This window comes from Spinacia oleracea, chromosome 4 (assembly GCF_020520425.1).
Source record: "Spinacia oleracea cultivar Varoflay chromosome 4, BTI_SOV_V1, whole genome shotgun sequence".
NCBI lineage: Eukaryota > Viridiplantae > Streptophyta > Magnoliopsida > Caryophyllales > Amaranthaceae > Spinacia > Spinacia oleracea.
Window position 1 is genome coordinate 116,872,749 of NC_079490.1, and position 16,687 is coordinate 116,889,435.

A 16,687-nucleotide genomic window follows, 5' to 3' on the forward strand; every position below is an offset into this window, starting at 1 on the left:
ACACATATGCAATATTCTAGACAACAGTAAGCGTCGACACCCAAACTAAAATTGTGGACGATAAAAAGCGTCTTAACTGACGACGTAATAAAGCGTCGAGATGCTTCAGAAAAGCGTCAAGGACAAATTTTCCGATGCCTTTAGGCGTCGAAAAATAGCTGAAAAAGCGCCGCTAAAACGCGGAATTTGTAGTAGTGAGAAGTTTACAGATAGCTTACCAGTCATGGTATATGCCTATTAGACCTCGTTCATAAAAGAACTCATGAACTGAGTTTTATCATTACGAACTCAAATGGCAATCAATTGATTTCAAACACCAGTTTATTCGGTATCAAATGATTTACTTATTGCTGAAGTTGGCGCTGACATTATCAGAAGGTGTACTTTGTCCACGAGTAGTTGTGTAGTTACAAGTTGAAGAATAACCAGCTTTTGAATATCCAGAAGCTTCATTTGTCAGGAAGTTGGAGTCATCATCAACTGACCAATCTACCAAGTATGTCGGCTTAGATGGTATGCTTCCGACTTGAACATCACCAGGTAACATTCCTAACACATGAGCCATAGTTGAGCGTTGTCCTGGTGATGTTTGAGTGCATAAAAACGCTATTGTACCTATTATTTTCACCTCATCCTTGTTGAATATTTTCAATCTCTTATCCACAAGATCCGCATCTTTATTTTTCTCGTATAAATGCCATGTCTGCAGTAGCAGGGTAGATAAGATTATAAGACATTAGTTGGAAGACAAAACAACACAAGAGAAGCTAGCCTAGCACTTTTATCACCATCTTCAGATGGGAGGAATTTGATAATTGCAGTGAGGTTTTGGACAAAGATCAATGTAGTTAATTATTAAGCGAGTACAAAAGATACACATGGATTTTCACCCGGTAAATGTCAGAAGGGGGGAACAAATGCTAGCAAACATTGATGGTAAAAGTAGGATAAACAAGTAAAAACATACCCAAACAAGAAGATACATCTCTTCCCTGCCCAAGGTGGTGTCACAATTGGACCTTCTACTAACAAGTTCTAGAGCAACAACACCAAAAGCAAACACATCAACCTTCTCCGTAAGATGACCACACATGACGTACTTCGGTGCAAGGTATCAACTATAAAAGTTATGTGAAAACATTATGAGAGAAAGAAAGAGAAAATAAAGAAAAAAAATGAACAACTTTCTTGGTCGTATAAATCTTACACCGTCCCAGCAACACCAGTGCTCATGTGAGTTTTTATTTGTCACCAATAGTTTAGCCATACCAAAATCTGATATTTTTGGAGTAAGATTAGAATCGAGCAGAATATTACCGAACGCGTGATTCTTGATGAAGATAAGTCAAGCCTCTAGCCACTCCCAGACACACCTCAAAATGTTTTAGCCCAGTTCAGTTCTAGTTTACTTTCACCTGTTATAAGAATGATAAATGAATACTGATGATAAAAATAATATTATGATATATATGGTATGTAGACACACACACACAAGATCTCATATCAAACAAGACTTTATCAATACTCTTGTTCTCCAAGTACTCGTAAACAATTAAACGCTTTTCCCCATCAATGCAACACCCATATAACTTTACAAGGTTCTGATGCTGAACAACAGATATAGTAGCTATTTCTGTTATAAACTGATGCTTCCCTTATTTAGATGATACGGAAAGTTGTTTAACTATAACAACTCTACCATCATTAAGTGTTCCCTATCATTGCAGACATTAGCAATAAAAATTGAGAAAAAGTAAAGGGGGAAAATGTCATGTATACTTCACCTTTAGCTAGGCATTATTGTCCAATGTCGACAATTTCTTAAGCTATCATATGTAAAGATTTGATGCGAACAAGTATTGTGTAAACTGAATTATAGAAAAAACCTCAGCCATGTCCATTTCTTCTCTTTCCTCCATACTAAACGGAAACTTTTAATTCTTAATTAAAATCCTTAAAGGGAATAAAAAATATCAATTAAAAGAATACAATATAACACCAAGTTCCCCAAATCAATACTCGATCCACGACATATTCAATTATGATATCGACAAAATAATCAATAATAGTTGAATATTCATCTACAGGCAAGTGAGAAAACTGACCTTGCTCTTAACGTGACCCAGATGTGTTCATCACCAGAAATATTTGATTTCCACTGGGAAGATAACACTAACTTTTATTGTATCAGCATTCTCCTACAATCTTTCTAAACTCAAACATAGTATTCTCCTTACAATGATTTTAAATTATTTAAATTTCAGAAAATCTAAAACAAATTCAAACCCAGTAGACTTCAATAATCGATAATTGGATCTGAAAATTGACGGGAAAAAGAACGAAATCAAAAATAAAATCATCATCCTTGTAAACTGAAAAACCTAAACTTTACAAACTTTATAACCCTATTTAAAAAATGAGAACCAAGATAATAGGATATCGAGAAAAGTAGGTAAGCCCTTACCTTGCAGCCAGAGACTTAGATCTGATTCTGGGCAAGATGTGTCTGTAGTGCATCCTTGCCTTCTGTATCTTCCATTTTTTATCAGATCGAGTAGGTGGAAATTGGGAGCATGTAGGAAGGGGTGAGAAGAGAGGTGGAAATTGGGAGCATGCAAGAAAGGGCGAGAAGAGAAATCGAAAATGGGGAGATAGAGAAGGAAGATAAGCAACCAGGTTATGAGGAACAAATTGACAGAGGAAAGAGAAAAAGAGACAAAATTAAGGTAAATGAAGGGAATCATGTGCTGCACGTGGAGCACTGTTTACAAGCACAGTACTCATGTTTCATGCATTTTAAAGGTTCGGGAAACATGACTATAAAACTGGGACGGAGGGAGTATTACCTAAACAAAATTGGTAATGAATACATTTATAAATAACTACATGGAGCATGATGCGAATCGAAAGCACCAACTGAGGACAAGCGCCTCATTTATAAATAAAATGACCACAAAAAAACATACTTCGTATGATTATAATTAACAAAGAAAACATGTAGATAACCACATGTGGAATGATACACATCAAAAGCACAATCTGAAGACAAGTGCTGCAGCTTCACCTCCGCCGCTGACTGATATCTCCAATATCGCAGACACTCAGCAGTCAGCAACATGTTTCAAACCTTCGAAAAAGCTGCCAAAGGAACTGCTAGAAGTTTTCCCGTTGTTGCCACCAGTGTTCTTCGTCTTGGTACCTGAATAAGAAGATGAAAGCAAAAGGATGCACTCTCAACCACCACAAATATAGGCCGTGTATATGGGCATGGGAGAAAGATAACCAACAAAAATGAATACCCCGTACAAGACAAGTAAAGATTCATACCATGTTTGCAATAGAAACAATGCAATTTGGTAATAACTCAGTGGATTACTATAACTAGACCAAACATACAGGTGCCTTTGTGTATCCTATGGTCCTAGCAACCAACAAATCAGATCTCAAGATACTGATTCCCAGACATGTGCATATTGAAAAGTTAAGACTTAAGAAGGAACCAAAACCAGAGAAAACCATTTTAAGCTAGTATCTTTTAGGATGTTATCCAGTAATAACATGTAAAATGTAATACCCAAGATGAAGTAATACAGCTTTGCGCTTGTGACAAGTTTAACAAAAAAGAGCAGAAACATAGGTTAGTTATAATTTTGATTATGCGTACCTCTGGAAGCATTTGCAAGATCAGAATCAACATCCATCCCGTCGTTATCACTATCACTATGACTGTCTGATGCAGCTGTGTTATTTCTCGTCGCTGTGCTGGAACCTTGTAGTAACTCATCCATGTCCCACAACTACGATGTAATAAACTAAATGACTCAGAGAAAATACCAGAAACCACACAAAAATAAAGGTAGAAAAATGTAAACCAACTGTGTTATATAGTTCTGAGTATGACAAAAAGTCAAAAACAAAATGTAGAGTTAAGTTCTAATATGTTTGGAAACTAGGTTTATGTTAGTTTAGGAATCTAATGTTAGAGTCTTACATCTATAATATTTATATTATGGTTTCTTATATAAACTAATGATTTAACCAAGTTATAATCAAGTTGTCAGGTTATATTATCGTCCACTAATATTATTCCTTTAGTTTAACATGGTATCAAAGTCATCCATAATTTTGGATTGATCCTATGCTTCGGCAAAAAGTCATAGGCCGGGTGTATGAGTTAAAAGCCCAACAGCCGGATTTGTTAACTCTCTAAAGTTAAGAGTTGATTTATATTTGAAACAAATCTATTATGTGCGCTTGGAACTTGGATCAAATTAAGATATTTGTCAGACGTGTACAGGTTTGAATCCCCCCATTTGTAATTTATAATGTTCTTGGTGGCTCATTCGGAACAAAAGAAATAAGGAGGGAATTTTTCAATTTTTGTTTGGGGGATTGGGGAGAGGGGAATAGCTTAAAGGAATCTCCTGAGAACTGTCATCCGTAACAATTGAAGGCACTATTTGTACCGGATAAACGAAATTAGAATAAATAGCTATGCAAGTATAACAAGATGTTAACAAGGGAAGAGTTCGAACCTTCAACATGTTATCATGAGATATACTTCCAAGGAGCTTTTTATCATGTGAAAAAGCTACAAGACCAACAAAAAATCATATCTTAGTTAAATAAGAGTTATTGCCATGGGACACAACAAATGTGAAAGTGCAAAATCCTTATTCGTTATATGGGATACAACAAATGTGGAAAGTGCAAAGTACTTGAAAATTTATCTATTAACTAAGTAGTTGACACACACACTGACACACACACACACAATAACAAATTTCTTCAAAATTTATCTATTAACTAAGTAAAATAAATTGATCTAACAATAAGCAACTCCAAGAGTATCTAGCTTTATAATAATCTCAAAGGTTGCATACCAAGACGCTCAACTGGATATTCTGAGTGCTCAGCAATGGGTTGAATGATTCTGTTGGGTAATATGCCTACCAAACTGCAATAGATCAAATTTTCAATACGTAAAAATGTCCCGTCAAAAAGAATTTACGTAAAAATGTACAAAAGAAATCCCCATGTCATCCATGGTGTAAAAACTCGCCCGTTAACTCGTATCCCCCGAGTTACCTAGGTTTTGGAGGCCGGCGATACGAGATATCCCGAGTTGTAAAGGTGTTTTTAAAAAGGGCGAGAACGAACGAATTTTGTCCGCGTTAAACGTTATTAACCTCACATCTACTCGGTTTTCGGCCGAATTCCCCATGTTTCGATAAAAAGAAAGGGCAAAGGGAAAGAAATGGAGAAACTCCACTGAGATAGAGTAGAGAACTCCATTTTCAGATCTAAAACAAGAGAGGAGAGAGAAGGTAGACAAAGGAATTCATTTGATTATGTCACGCGTACGGTTAAGGGGAGGGGGACTAGGGTAGGTACTGAGTGGGGCTGACATGGGGCTTCTTTTTCAAATTTCAAATTCCTACGCGACAACCGCGACACGGTCCGCGACTAGTGCATCATTTCCGTTACCCAAACTCCGCGACCGATCCTGCGACCGTGACCGATACCGCATTTTTTATCTATGATGTCATCCCATAAATTTCTAAAAAGGGGGTCAAATAAGCATATCATATACCTGATGATCCCATTAGATGATCCAGCAACGAGTCTGTCTTCATCATACTGCCATAAGAAAAAAGGACAAGAAGTTAGCGTGACGCCAGCCAAATTAGAACGGAAATGAAAAGGTAACTTGCACAGTGAAAGCTTCACCTTCAAGAGAGCATCTACTGGGTTTGGACTCAAATCAACGAACCGGTCACTATACACACATACACACAAAACAAACAAAAGAACATAAACCATAATTGAAGATGGAGAGGTCAGCTTGAATAAGAGACACTGCAGAGAAGGAACCCAAATCCATGCCTTGTTTATTGAAGATAGCCATCAATATGACAATAATCATAATACTGTGTTAAAAATCTACTGGAAAATCAACATCATCAAGCATGACAAAGAGTACCTGCAATCTTTGAAGAATCCCCATGAATATAACAACAAAGTCCCAGTTTGTGTCCCCCATATAACTTTCCTTCCATTCTGATAGGACAAGCCCACAGTTAAGAGTCAACCAAATAGGAATCAGGTATTAAATTATGCACATCCCCTTCAAAAATAACTGTAGGTTCTTTACAAAGATGGAACAAGAATTTCCACGTGGTTCTTCTTTGACTTGTAATGGCTTACAATAAGTGCTTAGAAGTCTTATGGATGTGTTTTAAGTACTACCTCTGTCCCACAAAAGAACTTCCTATCTATGTTACCTAGACTCCTCTAGGAGTGTCGGGTATGTACGGATCCAAGTGTTCAACACGACAATTCCAAAAATTGGGGACACGAGAACTCTGTCCGAGATTTAGACAAGGGTGCGGCGACACGATAGTTATTAAAATATAATATACTTTTTTTACTCTTCATAATGTTTTTCCACAAATAAAAAGGAAAAGAAAAGAAAGAATAGGAAGGGGATGCGCCACGTGATTACTTCATACTGCCTTGAAGTCCAACACTTGCAAACACATAATTAAAAAAAAGGGAAAAAAAAGAAGAAGAGGGTAGGGTAGGGTAGGGCACGGGACACTGATACCGAAACCGTTTTTTATTTCACCTTTTCCTGCCTTTTTCCACTTAGTTTGCTTGCCTTTTTCTCCTATTTGTTCGGTTTTGCTTATCGGTCTTTCATGTTCGATTTTTTTAATGTGGTTTTCGACTATATTTGTGCCTTTTATGTTTGTTTTGGTTCTCTCATGTTTTCCTTTGTTTGTAGGACTTCCAAGCCACTTGGTGGAGCATTAGGGGCAAGGAATGGGCAAAGGAAGTCTCACAAAGGCACTGGAGCTTCTACGCCTGCCTTAATCAGCATCCAGACCATTTTGGGAGATCATTGAAAATCAAAGAAAAGTTTGAGGATGGAATCGGTAGCATTAGAGCGTCCGCTCCAGTTCATTATAGTTTTCATTATCGTGTCCGCTGACTGGGTTTCGCTGCCCAGTTTTTTTTTTTTTTGAAGATTTTTTTCCCTTTGTGTTTTGTAATTTTCACGGGTTTGTATAAATAGCTCTGTGAGCCGTCATTTGAGCCCTCTCTACCTTTTAGCACAAAAACCTAGATCTATTTAGGTTTTTTAGGAGAGAAAAAACTAAGTTGGTTGATTTTAATGGTGATTAGTGACATTGTTGAAGCATTTATTTAAGAATCTTGAAGCAATTTATTGAAGCATTTAGTAATCTCCTCTCTTATCTTTCCTCTATTTATTTTCTTTCTAAGTATACTTGAATATCCAAAAATATTCACTTTTTCTTGTTTCCCATGATAACAGTTGTTTCTAGGTTAGCTAATTTAGCAAAGTTTAGTGGTATTGACCATATTTTGTTGATAGTTTTTGTGGCAACGTGGACGGGGTATGAGGAGCCGGAAACGGGTGGAGCAATGGGAAAAGGAAGAGGTTTGAGAGCACAAAAAAATCCCCAAACAACACATTATATCAAAGGAATTTACTTTCCTTTCCTTCCCTATCAAAGGGTGGACTTGTGGAGCAAAAGGATGTATTTTACCTTCCACAGGCTCTCTCCAAGCCAGATAGAGGGTAAGCCACGGAAATCTCATGTCCACAGTTTGAGTCACCAAACTTAAAGTTGTTTTTTCTATGCAGATTGACTACAACACTCATGAAAACTATAAAACAAACATGAAGCCACCAGAAAACCATGAGGAGTACAATTATTAGGAGAAGGAATGGCTTCCATTCATGGTTATTGTTTTAATTCATCAGAAAATGTGAGAAAGGCCAACAAACCAATACAGGGTGCCACAAGAGAAGCGAGCCAGAAAGGACTATCTGGAGAAGTTAGACAAGTTAGACAGCAAAGAAAATAAATCGATCATAATAAGTACCTTCATTATGGAAAGAGAAAGTGGTTCATCCTCACAAAATTCAGATTGTGCTTGGACCTTCCATTCATCAACAAACATAAAGGAATCAAACTCAAGAAAAATCACAGAACAGCAAAGTAGAAATACAAATATCGCAGTGTAAAGTGTAAACATCAATTCTACAACAAGTATAACTAGTCAGCCTCAATACCTTATTACCCCGGATACTGCACACGGACAGAGTACCATCTCCACTAGAATACAAAATGAAATCACGTCAGTCTATATGAATAGTACTTCCTCCATTCTTATTTACATGACACAATTGGGTTTTGGACACTATTCACACAAGTTCCTTTAACTTCCTTTTGTGATTTATGAAAAAAACATAGTCGTGCGGGGTCTTGTTTGAATTCAACTCAATAAATATTTTTTAAATATCAACTTTTTATAATTTTTTCTTATCCATTGAAGATATTATTGTTTGAAATGGTGCATTGGCAAACGTCACTAAATAATTGTGTCATGTAAATAACAGAGGAAGTATATAACATTAAGATATGTTAATTTCCATTCCAAAATCAATGCACTTGGTTAATGTTGCTTTTAGCATTTACACCCCACCTCCTTTATAGCCAAGTCTTTTCTCATGAAAATATGATCATAAATTTCATATTGTAGTACCGATCCATCACTTTGCACAGTTGGAGTAGCTTATTTTCCTTGCCATAACTAGAATCAATAGTACACCACCCTAGTCCACAAGTTGTGTATAGTCCAAGAAGTTGGTGCTAGTGAACTCCTTAATTGCATTATATTACTTTCGGACGAAGCACTAAACAAAATATTTTACAGAAACGAGACTAATAAGTTTAAGAATATGTTGACTTTTTGCACCAAAAATAGTTTTTGAGGTGGAAGGAGGATGTAAACCAGGAGCTTGTTTGCATGCAAATTTGCAAACACCAAGCAAAACATCATACATCCCAACTATGTCAAACTAGGTGAAAAAGTTGATTACCTTGTAGCCAAAAGTCTCATCGAATCTGAGACAAAAGCCATATCTGATATGTACTCGTTGTGGACTTGAAAAGTGTTACAACAGGTTTGTTGCCTGGTATCCCATACCTATGCACAGAAAAATGATGAAATGAAATGTGAACAGGATGAAGCCAAAAAAAACTCCCCAAAGAAACTTGCAAGTAATTATCTCCATCAGCCCTAAAACTACTAGGAATTATATCAGGTAAGTGTTTTTCTGATGCTCTTGCCCATCTAACACAAAGAAGGAATGGGAATGAGGAAGCTAGGAAGGCGTAATCAGTAGTCAAGCCACTGGAAATAATCTCGACTCAGTAAGGAGTTTTCAAATGGTTCTTCCATTGAAAGCTGATGTGTTTTTCTCATTTAATTCAAAGGGGGAGAAGATAATGAGGAATGTAGAATTTCCAACCAGCTATCACTTAATTTTCCTTCCCTTGCAAGATCACTAGCACCTTTCAATTGTGCCTCCAGAATTTCGATCACATGCATCTAGAACGAAGAGGAAACATCAGGTGAAAAGAAACCTATAGAAGCTAGTATATACTCTATTAAACCATCTTCATTCAAGCAAGTGGGAAACTTTATATTGATTATCTAGGCCTCTACTCTACACTCCGCAGGTAAATAGTGTCAGGCTTCAATCAATTTTTGTCTCATTCCTCAGTTAGCAAATAGCTTGGTTCTCTAGAACCAACCTCCAAGAGAAAAAAACCTACAGATAAGCCCTGGGTCGGAATCCGTAACATGTCAAAATGCCTTAAGTGTTGAGTAAGCGTAAGCGCATAACAGAAAGCAAAATAAGATTTTCCTTCAACAGTAAATTTTGTCCCCTCGGCAACATAATAGGTTATAGTCCACAGTCTTTCATGTCTGGGAACACATCTTACCATTCTGAAAAGAAAAAGAACTAACCCTTTTAACAGATATAATAATCTTCAAAATCATAATGAAAACAGGATATACTTCCTCCGTTCCTTAAATATTGCACCATAGTTGACTTTACGCTTTCCAAAGCATACTTTGACTCTTAATATCTCGAATTATGTATAAGTGAAAATTATAAAATTTTATATTTAGAAAATATATATCGGTACAAATCTAATAAGATCTCACATGACTACAATTTTTCTTAGGTAGCAATCACAAAAAAATGAACAAAGGTGTAGTGTGAATAGTGTAAAAACGATATGGTGCGATATTTATAGAACGGAGGAAGTATGAGACTTCCACTAAGTAGAAACCTACAACTCATTTCAAAGACCATTTCTGCAGCAACAAATTCTTTACAGGAAAGTAGCTTGCTAAATGCAATGCAATAGGAACTGGGATTTCATTCCTCGTTCAAACATATTCATGAAAAAATATGCACCAAAGACTTGTGACAAGACTGACAACTATGAGATCAACAAAGATCATTTGACTGCTGCTGTAGAACAAATGAACCTTTGTTTAACACCTTATGTATACTGGGCCACTGGTCAGAAGCACTTCGTACAGCTTGGGAACGTTTATCAACCTCAATTGAATAGGCATCATGAAACAACTGGAAGATGAGAATAGGATATAATAAAAAGATAATAAGGGAAAGTAAATTTGCACCTTGACAAATCCTGCATCGTCCCCTGAGGCAATGGTTGCTTCCGTCAAATTGATTATCCTATTGACTGCAGCTCTGCAAAGAGTTTGATTTTTAAAATAAGGAACTGCAGAAATTCTTTTCTCCAAAGAGAACATCAGTACCCCTATATAGGACAAAGAGATAATATTTACATTCTAGATAGTAGAAATTCTTTTGGTTTGGGATATAAAGGCATGACAAAAAGTCCAATAACTTGAAGCAAACAACTCACGTGTGAGCATTCTCAAGGTGAACCATCTTTGCTCCAGTTTCAACATCAGTGGCAAGAATTGAGCAATCCGGGGATCCTGTCACAATAGCTGACACCACCACAAACAGCCAACTTAAAATCCATATAGTTCCCTTCGAGATAACAAACACATCACTGTTTCAGCCACCAATTATATGGTTTTGAGGTGGGGGAAATCAATTACCGCATCCCTCGTTGATAAAACGGGTAGCTCTGCACGACTTCTTGTGGGCACGAACTTTCAGCAAGCTGCAAGTGTAGCAATCAAAATCATACTACAAGAGTAAAATAACAACAACATCCCCTCCCCCCTCCTTTTGGGACTGCATTTCCAACATTAAACCCACATATTAGAGTCAATAATATATGGAATATATGAAATAATACCGTTGTGGTTCTGCCTCAGCGGCATAACGATACCTACACAAAATTAACCACCAAATGAGGGACAGACCTTAATCACAAGTACCACCAAAGAAATGGAGCCGAGGGAAGATTACTTACAACAGTAGGTAACCATTGATTAAGCCAGTGGCAACAAGAGAATCAGACGGATGAAAGTCTACGTCGAAAGGGAGACCCCCTAAATTTATCTCCATAACCCCTTCTCAATGATTTGATAACTATGCTATGCTTGTGCTGTGTATCAGTTTCCTAAAATAATCATCATTTTATCAAAAATCTCATCTTACAAACATCTAAATTTAAGACCTTTTACTGCCAACAGAATTTCGTGTATAATACGAATTTCAAGTCTAATTATGAAGTGGGTATAGACTTAGTAATTAGCATAAAACAGCACCAAAACAAAGCTAACAAAAATTCCCAACAGACAAATAAAAAAAAGTCGATACAAAATAAAAGTTACCGAGAATAGCAGTAGCAGAGGCAGTTGGTAGAGGCGCCGCCGAGTGGAGCTGGTGATACAATTATAGGATGCTACTTTGTTAGAGGGTAGGAGGAGGAGGAGGAGGAGGAGGCGGGAGGAAAGGATGAGGAAGGGGACGCAGAGCTAATCCGACTATGCGACTTGAGTGTTTGCTAGAGCAGGTCACGTTCCTGGTCAGCTAGGTGAAGGAAATAATGCCCTTGGTCCAAGTATGCATTCAATGTTAAGTCTAATAAATACGGTTCAGTAATAATTAACAAGTTAATAACTCAGTGAGATCAAGTGAGCTGAATGCCTAGCTAGAGGCCGCTTCAGTTCAAGTGGAATTAATGATATTAATGCATAGCTTACTCTTGACTGAACCCGTAGGGTCACACAAATAGTACGTAAACGGATCAAGTATTTAATGGCATTAAATACTCTATCTATGGATATTCGGAATCGACGGATCTTGGTTTCAGTGGGAGCTGAGATCGTCACAAGCAAGAAATGAATACTCCGGAAACGATGATATTGCCGGAAACAGAAATATGGATCGTATCGGAAATATAAATATTATCCAAGTCGTAGATGTTGCCGGAAACGGAAACATGGTACGTATCGGAAAATATTATCGGAAATGGAAATATTGCCGGAATCGGAAATATTGCCGGAAACGGAAATATTGTCAAAATCAGAAATATTATCGGAACCGGAAAATAATTCCGGAAACGGAAATATTAAATTTTTGTTCGAAACGGAAATTAATTTCGGAATCGGAAATATTAAATATTGTTCGTATCGGAAATGAATTCCGGAACCGGGAATTTAATCGGAAGCGTATCGTACAAATAAGCATCGGACGAGGCCTGCCAGACGAAGGCCCAGCACGAAGCCAGGCCATCTCCCAGCAAGCAAGGACGCGCGCACGCCCAACCCAAGGCAGCGCCAGGCCCACCGCAAGGCAGGCCCAGCGCGCCAAGGCAATGCTGCCCAGCGTGGGCTGCGTGGGCCGAGCGCATGCGTGCGGGTGCCTTCGTGGCTCCGTGCGTGTGTGTTTGAGTCCATGCACAATTCCTAAATCTATTAGGATTTGGTGTATGATTAAACTCCTATTTCTATTAGGATTATTTAATTAATTAGAGTCCTTGTAGGATTCTAAGTTTAATTAAATCGTATGCTACTAGGATTCCAATTCCCTTTCCAAACCTCTATAAATAAGGGCCTAGGGTCATAATTTATACGTACGATTGAAGTATTCAAAGGGTAAGTTTTTGAAAGAAAATTCAGCCACTCTCTTGCACTAATAGCCGAAAATTCCTAAGCACCTTAAGGGCGATTCTAGTTGGTCAATCTTGAGGCGGATCCGGACGTACTGTGGACTATCTACGGAGGGACGACACTTGGAGTCCTAAAGACTTGTTCTTGTTCGGTTCGGGAGCAGCTAGGGAAGGCACGCTACAAAGTGTATGCATCTATACTATGCTAAATGATTATGTGTAAATAATATGCTTTCCTGGCTTTATGGTTTTTCCGCATGATTTATGTATTGTCATATGTATCATAACCTAACAGTGGTATCACGAGCATCTTATTATTTTCATAATCTAAATTGCATAAACATGGTTAAATATTACAAATTTGCAAGAATTAAAAGGGGTGATTAATTTTCGTAATTGTTAATTAATTGCAAATTGCGTTTATTTAATTATACGTACGCAGTTTTCGGCAGTTTCTTCGTTACTCATCCAAATCGAGTGATTTTTGTGTCAATTCCGCATGTAAAAGGCATTCTAAATTTTTGACAAAAAAAATAGTTTTCGGCCGAACCCAGAATTCTCAAATTCGAAGCCTAACTATGACTTTTCGGAGGTTTTAGTTTTTCGAACGCAAAATTTCGTAAATTTAAGATGTTAAATTAAATATTTGCGATTCTTGTTGTTAAATCTTGAATTTTTGATTGACCTACTGTATATGTTTAACAAGTTTGAATGCCTAGCCTTGTTAATTATGCAATCTAATTTGTAATTATGATTAATTTGTTGAAAATTGGAATAATTTAGAATTAATTTGATTTTCGTAATTAGTTAATAATTTAATTAGATACCTATGATTAAAAACCACCATAAAAATTGTAAATTTGTGTTAAATTTTAAATTTTTATGACCAAAGTACTTGAATCCATGTTAATCGGAAATCAATTAATTAATAAATTTTCGATTTTTCGCCCTAAAATTATGAAATTAATATGTTTTATTAATTTGTCATTAATTTTGATTTTTTTTTAATTTTTATGCGATTCGCTCATATAACTTGCACGCACAAAGCAATGGACGCTACGTGTAACCCTTAAGGGGTGTTGTATAGTGCGGGCATGCGACGACGAGCAAGGGAGCTCGTCGCCCATGCGGTACGAATGCAATGAGCAAGGCCATGGTGCACGAGCACAAGGCAGCAGCCCTGCCTTGTGTCGTGTGCTGTGTGCGACGAGCGGATGGGCGATGGGCGAAGCCATGGCACGCTATGGGCGCGCGAGCGAGCGAGAGCTGGTCGCCCAGCGATCGCTGCTCTGCGCATCACAACGCGATCGAGCGAGCGAGCGAGCGAGGAGCATCGTAGCTGCTGCGATGCTATGGGCAGGCAGGCTGCGCGCAAGCGTGGCTTGCCTTGCTGCCTTGCGCGTGGCTGCTACGACGTTGTGCCATGGACATCGATGGGTCGTGCACTCGACGGGGCTTGGGTGCAAGCCCAAGTGCTCGTCATGTCACGATTGTCGAGTTTTAAAATTTTAATTTGAAATTTTCAGTTTACTTAATTTTAATTAATTTTAAAATTAATAATTTAAATTATTTTCTTGGATTTTAATTTTGAATATTATAATTATAATAACTTTCATTTATTTTAATTATTTTACTAAAATTAAAATCATGAATTAATTTAAATACGACTGAAAAATAAATTAAATAAGCGGATTCAATTATAAATTTATATGAGCTTTAAATTTTAATTAAATTTGTATGTTTCCGGTTAGACTAGAAATACAGTTTTATGTTTAAAATTAGTAAAGCATATGAATTTATTGGTTTAAGTGGGAGCCCTTTTAGTCATAAACTCTTGATTAGGTCTACAAATCCTTAAGGTTAAAACAACTTGATTAGAATTAATAAGGACTGAATAATTTGTAGATTATTGGTGCTCTTGATTAATTGCTGCAAATGTTTATGTGATGCATAATGTGTTTTACTAACCAGCTATGTGGGCCATTCATGATAATGAATGGGTGAATGGTATATATTGTATATGTACTGTTTTGCAGGTTATGGAGTGACTAGTATGACCCAAATAGGATAGAAAATATGGTCTGCGTACCATTAATTTGAATGTAATTGGTCTAAAGTACCAAAATTGTTTTTCAATTCAAATATGGTCTGCGTACCATCAAATAGTTGTAATTAGTTTAATTATAGCTTATCCTATTTGAAGAAAATGGTGCCTCCCACGGAGATTTTGGAGACGGACTTTGAAGTTGAAGCTTCAAGATGAAGTCGGGCCATACTAGATCACATTTATCTTATGCATGCTTTAAGTTATTTATTGCTTTAAATATGTCTTAATAATGCATGAGATTGCGGCTTGATTATGTTGCATGATTAAGGATTTTAGTTCACTTAAAATCTAACCAACATAGTAAGAGCCTTAAGTTCCAAACTTAAAAAAAAAATTGAGTTAAAAGGTGCCATACCAAAATATACACTTGCTTGGATATCCTTTACATCAATCTAGTAATAGTTTTCGCTCAGCGAGGTGTTACTTATTGGTCCTAAAGGGGCAAGGTACACAAATAATTGTAAGTACATGTTAGTTTTGGTGAAACTCAACGATATAAGTAAGGAGTCCTTTTATGTCGTGGCAAAATCGATAGGTTTACCTAATAAGTTCTTAGACGTACCTATCAACCAAGAATAGTTTCTAGACTATTAGCAAAAGGTTTTTGCTTACCTAAGATGTTTTAGGATTGAGTCGACAAACTGTGCTTAATTCTTCAATGATTTTAGGGTCTTGGAATCATTTTATTCACACCTGCCTGAACAATAAACTCGAATAAAATGCTAATGACTTGTTTAAATTGCATGAATGCTTTAATTTTCAAGTTATTACTCATGATAAATGTTTTGACTTTGCATGCTTCAATGTATGTTTTAATTATTGTTTATAATTAAATATCTAGCACTGCAGTAAATCCTTTTAGAAAGGTAATAGCAAATTTCCTCGATTGGTAGTGAATCCAAGAACGATTCACGGAAATGAGAGAGAGTGAGCAATTTAAAATGTACGTTTCTTTTAGCGACTTTTATGGTTGTTTTCGATATCAAAGTCGAATGACAAACCGATTGGTGCTTGTGAATTCAAAATACAATGTAGTTTTGAGATCATAAAGCATTGAGTTTAAACGCTCAGCTTTACCAATGGTTAACGACCTAATATCTTTGTACATTTAATTCTCGAATGAGTCTAGTCCCTAGACATTCGAATAGATCGATGCTTAGAGAACTTTAGAAGCTTCTGGTAAGATCATCTAGTTGAAAACAGAATATTCAACATAAATTAAATGGTAAGAACTTTGTTTGAGTGATATTGGACATGTCTGAACAAAGTATACAAGTCAACACTAAAGAATTCAATTCTTAAGACTACAAGAAAGGGTACAAGAAATAGGAAAACAAGGAACTAATGAAAGGAATTTACAATTCTGTTTCTACCTAAAAGTTAATGTTTAAAGAGAAGTGACCTAGCAATCAAAACTTCCTTGGTATCATATACCGCTTGAGGTTCTTACTTCGGTAAAAACTCAAACAATGGAAGCTAGGCTACACTAATGGCCTACAAGTGGGAAATGAAGCATGGCAATGCTACATTAGTTGTAGGGTCATCTAGTTTGTTTTAAGTCCTTTCAAAGGCTGGAACTTAATGGCTATTTTGTTCCACAATCAGCATACCTAAATTTCTGTTTTCA

At 36.7% G+C, this 16,687-nt stretch overlaps 1 protein-coding gene across 1 annotated transcript; it reads right to left on the reverse strand.

Moving 5' to 3' along the window:
- Positions 1 to 1,411: 1,411 nt before the first annotated feature.
- Positions 1,412 to 11,404, reverse strand: LOC110783864 (WD repeat-containing protein 55-like). The gene is made up of 21 exons (XM_021988247.2): positions 11,310 to 11,404; positions 11,193 to 11,225; positions 10,990 to 11,054; positions 10,788 to 10,875; positions 10,537 to 10,609; positions 8,915 to 9,021; positions 8,105 to 8,147; positions 7,915 to 7,971; positions 5,984 to 6,060; positions 5,731 to 5,779; positions 5,594 to 5,640; positions 4,884 to 4,957; positions 4,536 to 4,591; positions 3,665 to 3,797; positions 3,128 to 3,199; positions 2,465 to 2,761; positions 2,287 to 2,381; positions 2,106 to 2,158; positions 1,700 to 1,715; positions 1,510 to 1,607; positions 1,412 to 1,415 (listed from the first exon to the last, which is right to left on the reverse strand). The coding sequence occupies exons 1-21, from the start codon at positions 11,402 to 11,404 to the stop codon at positions 1,412 to 1,414; spliced, it is 1,632 nt and encodes a 543-aa protein (XP_021843939.2).
- Between the last annotated feature and the right edge of the window lie 5,283 nt (positions 11,405 to 16,687).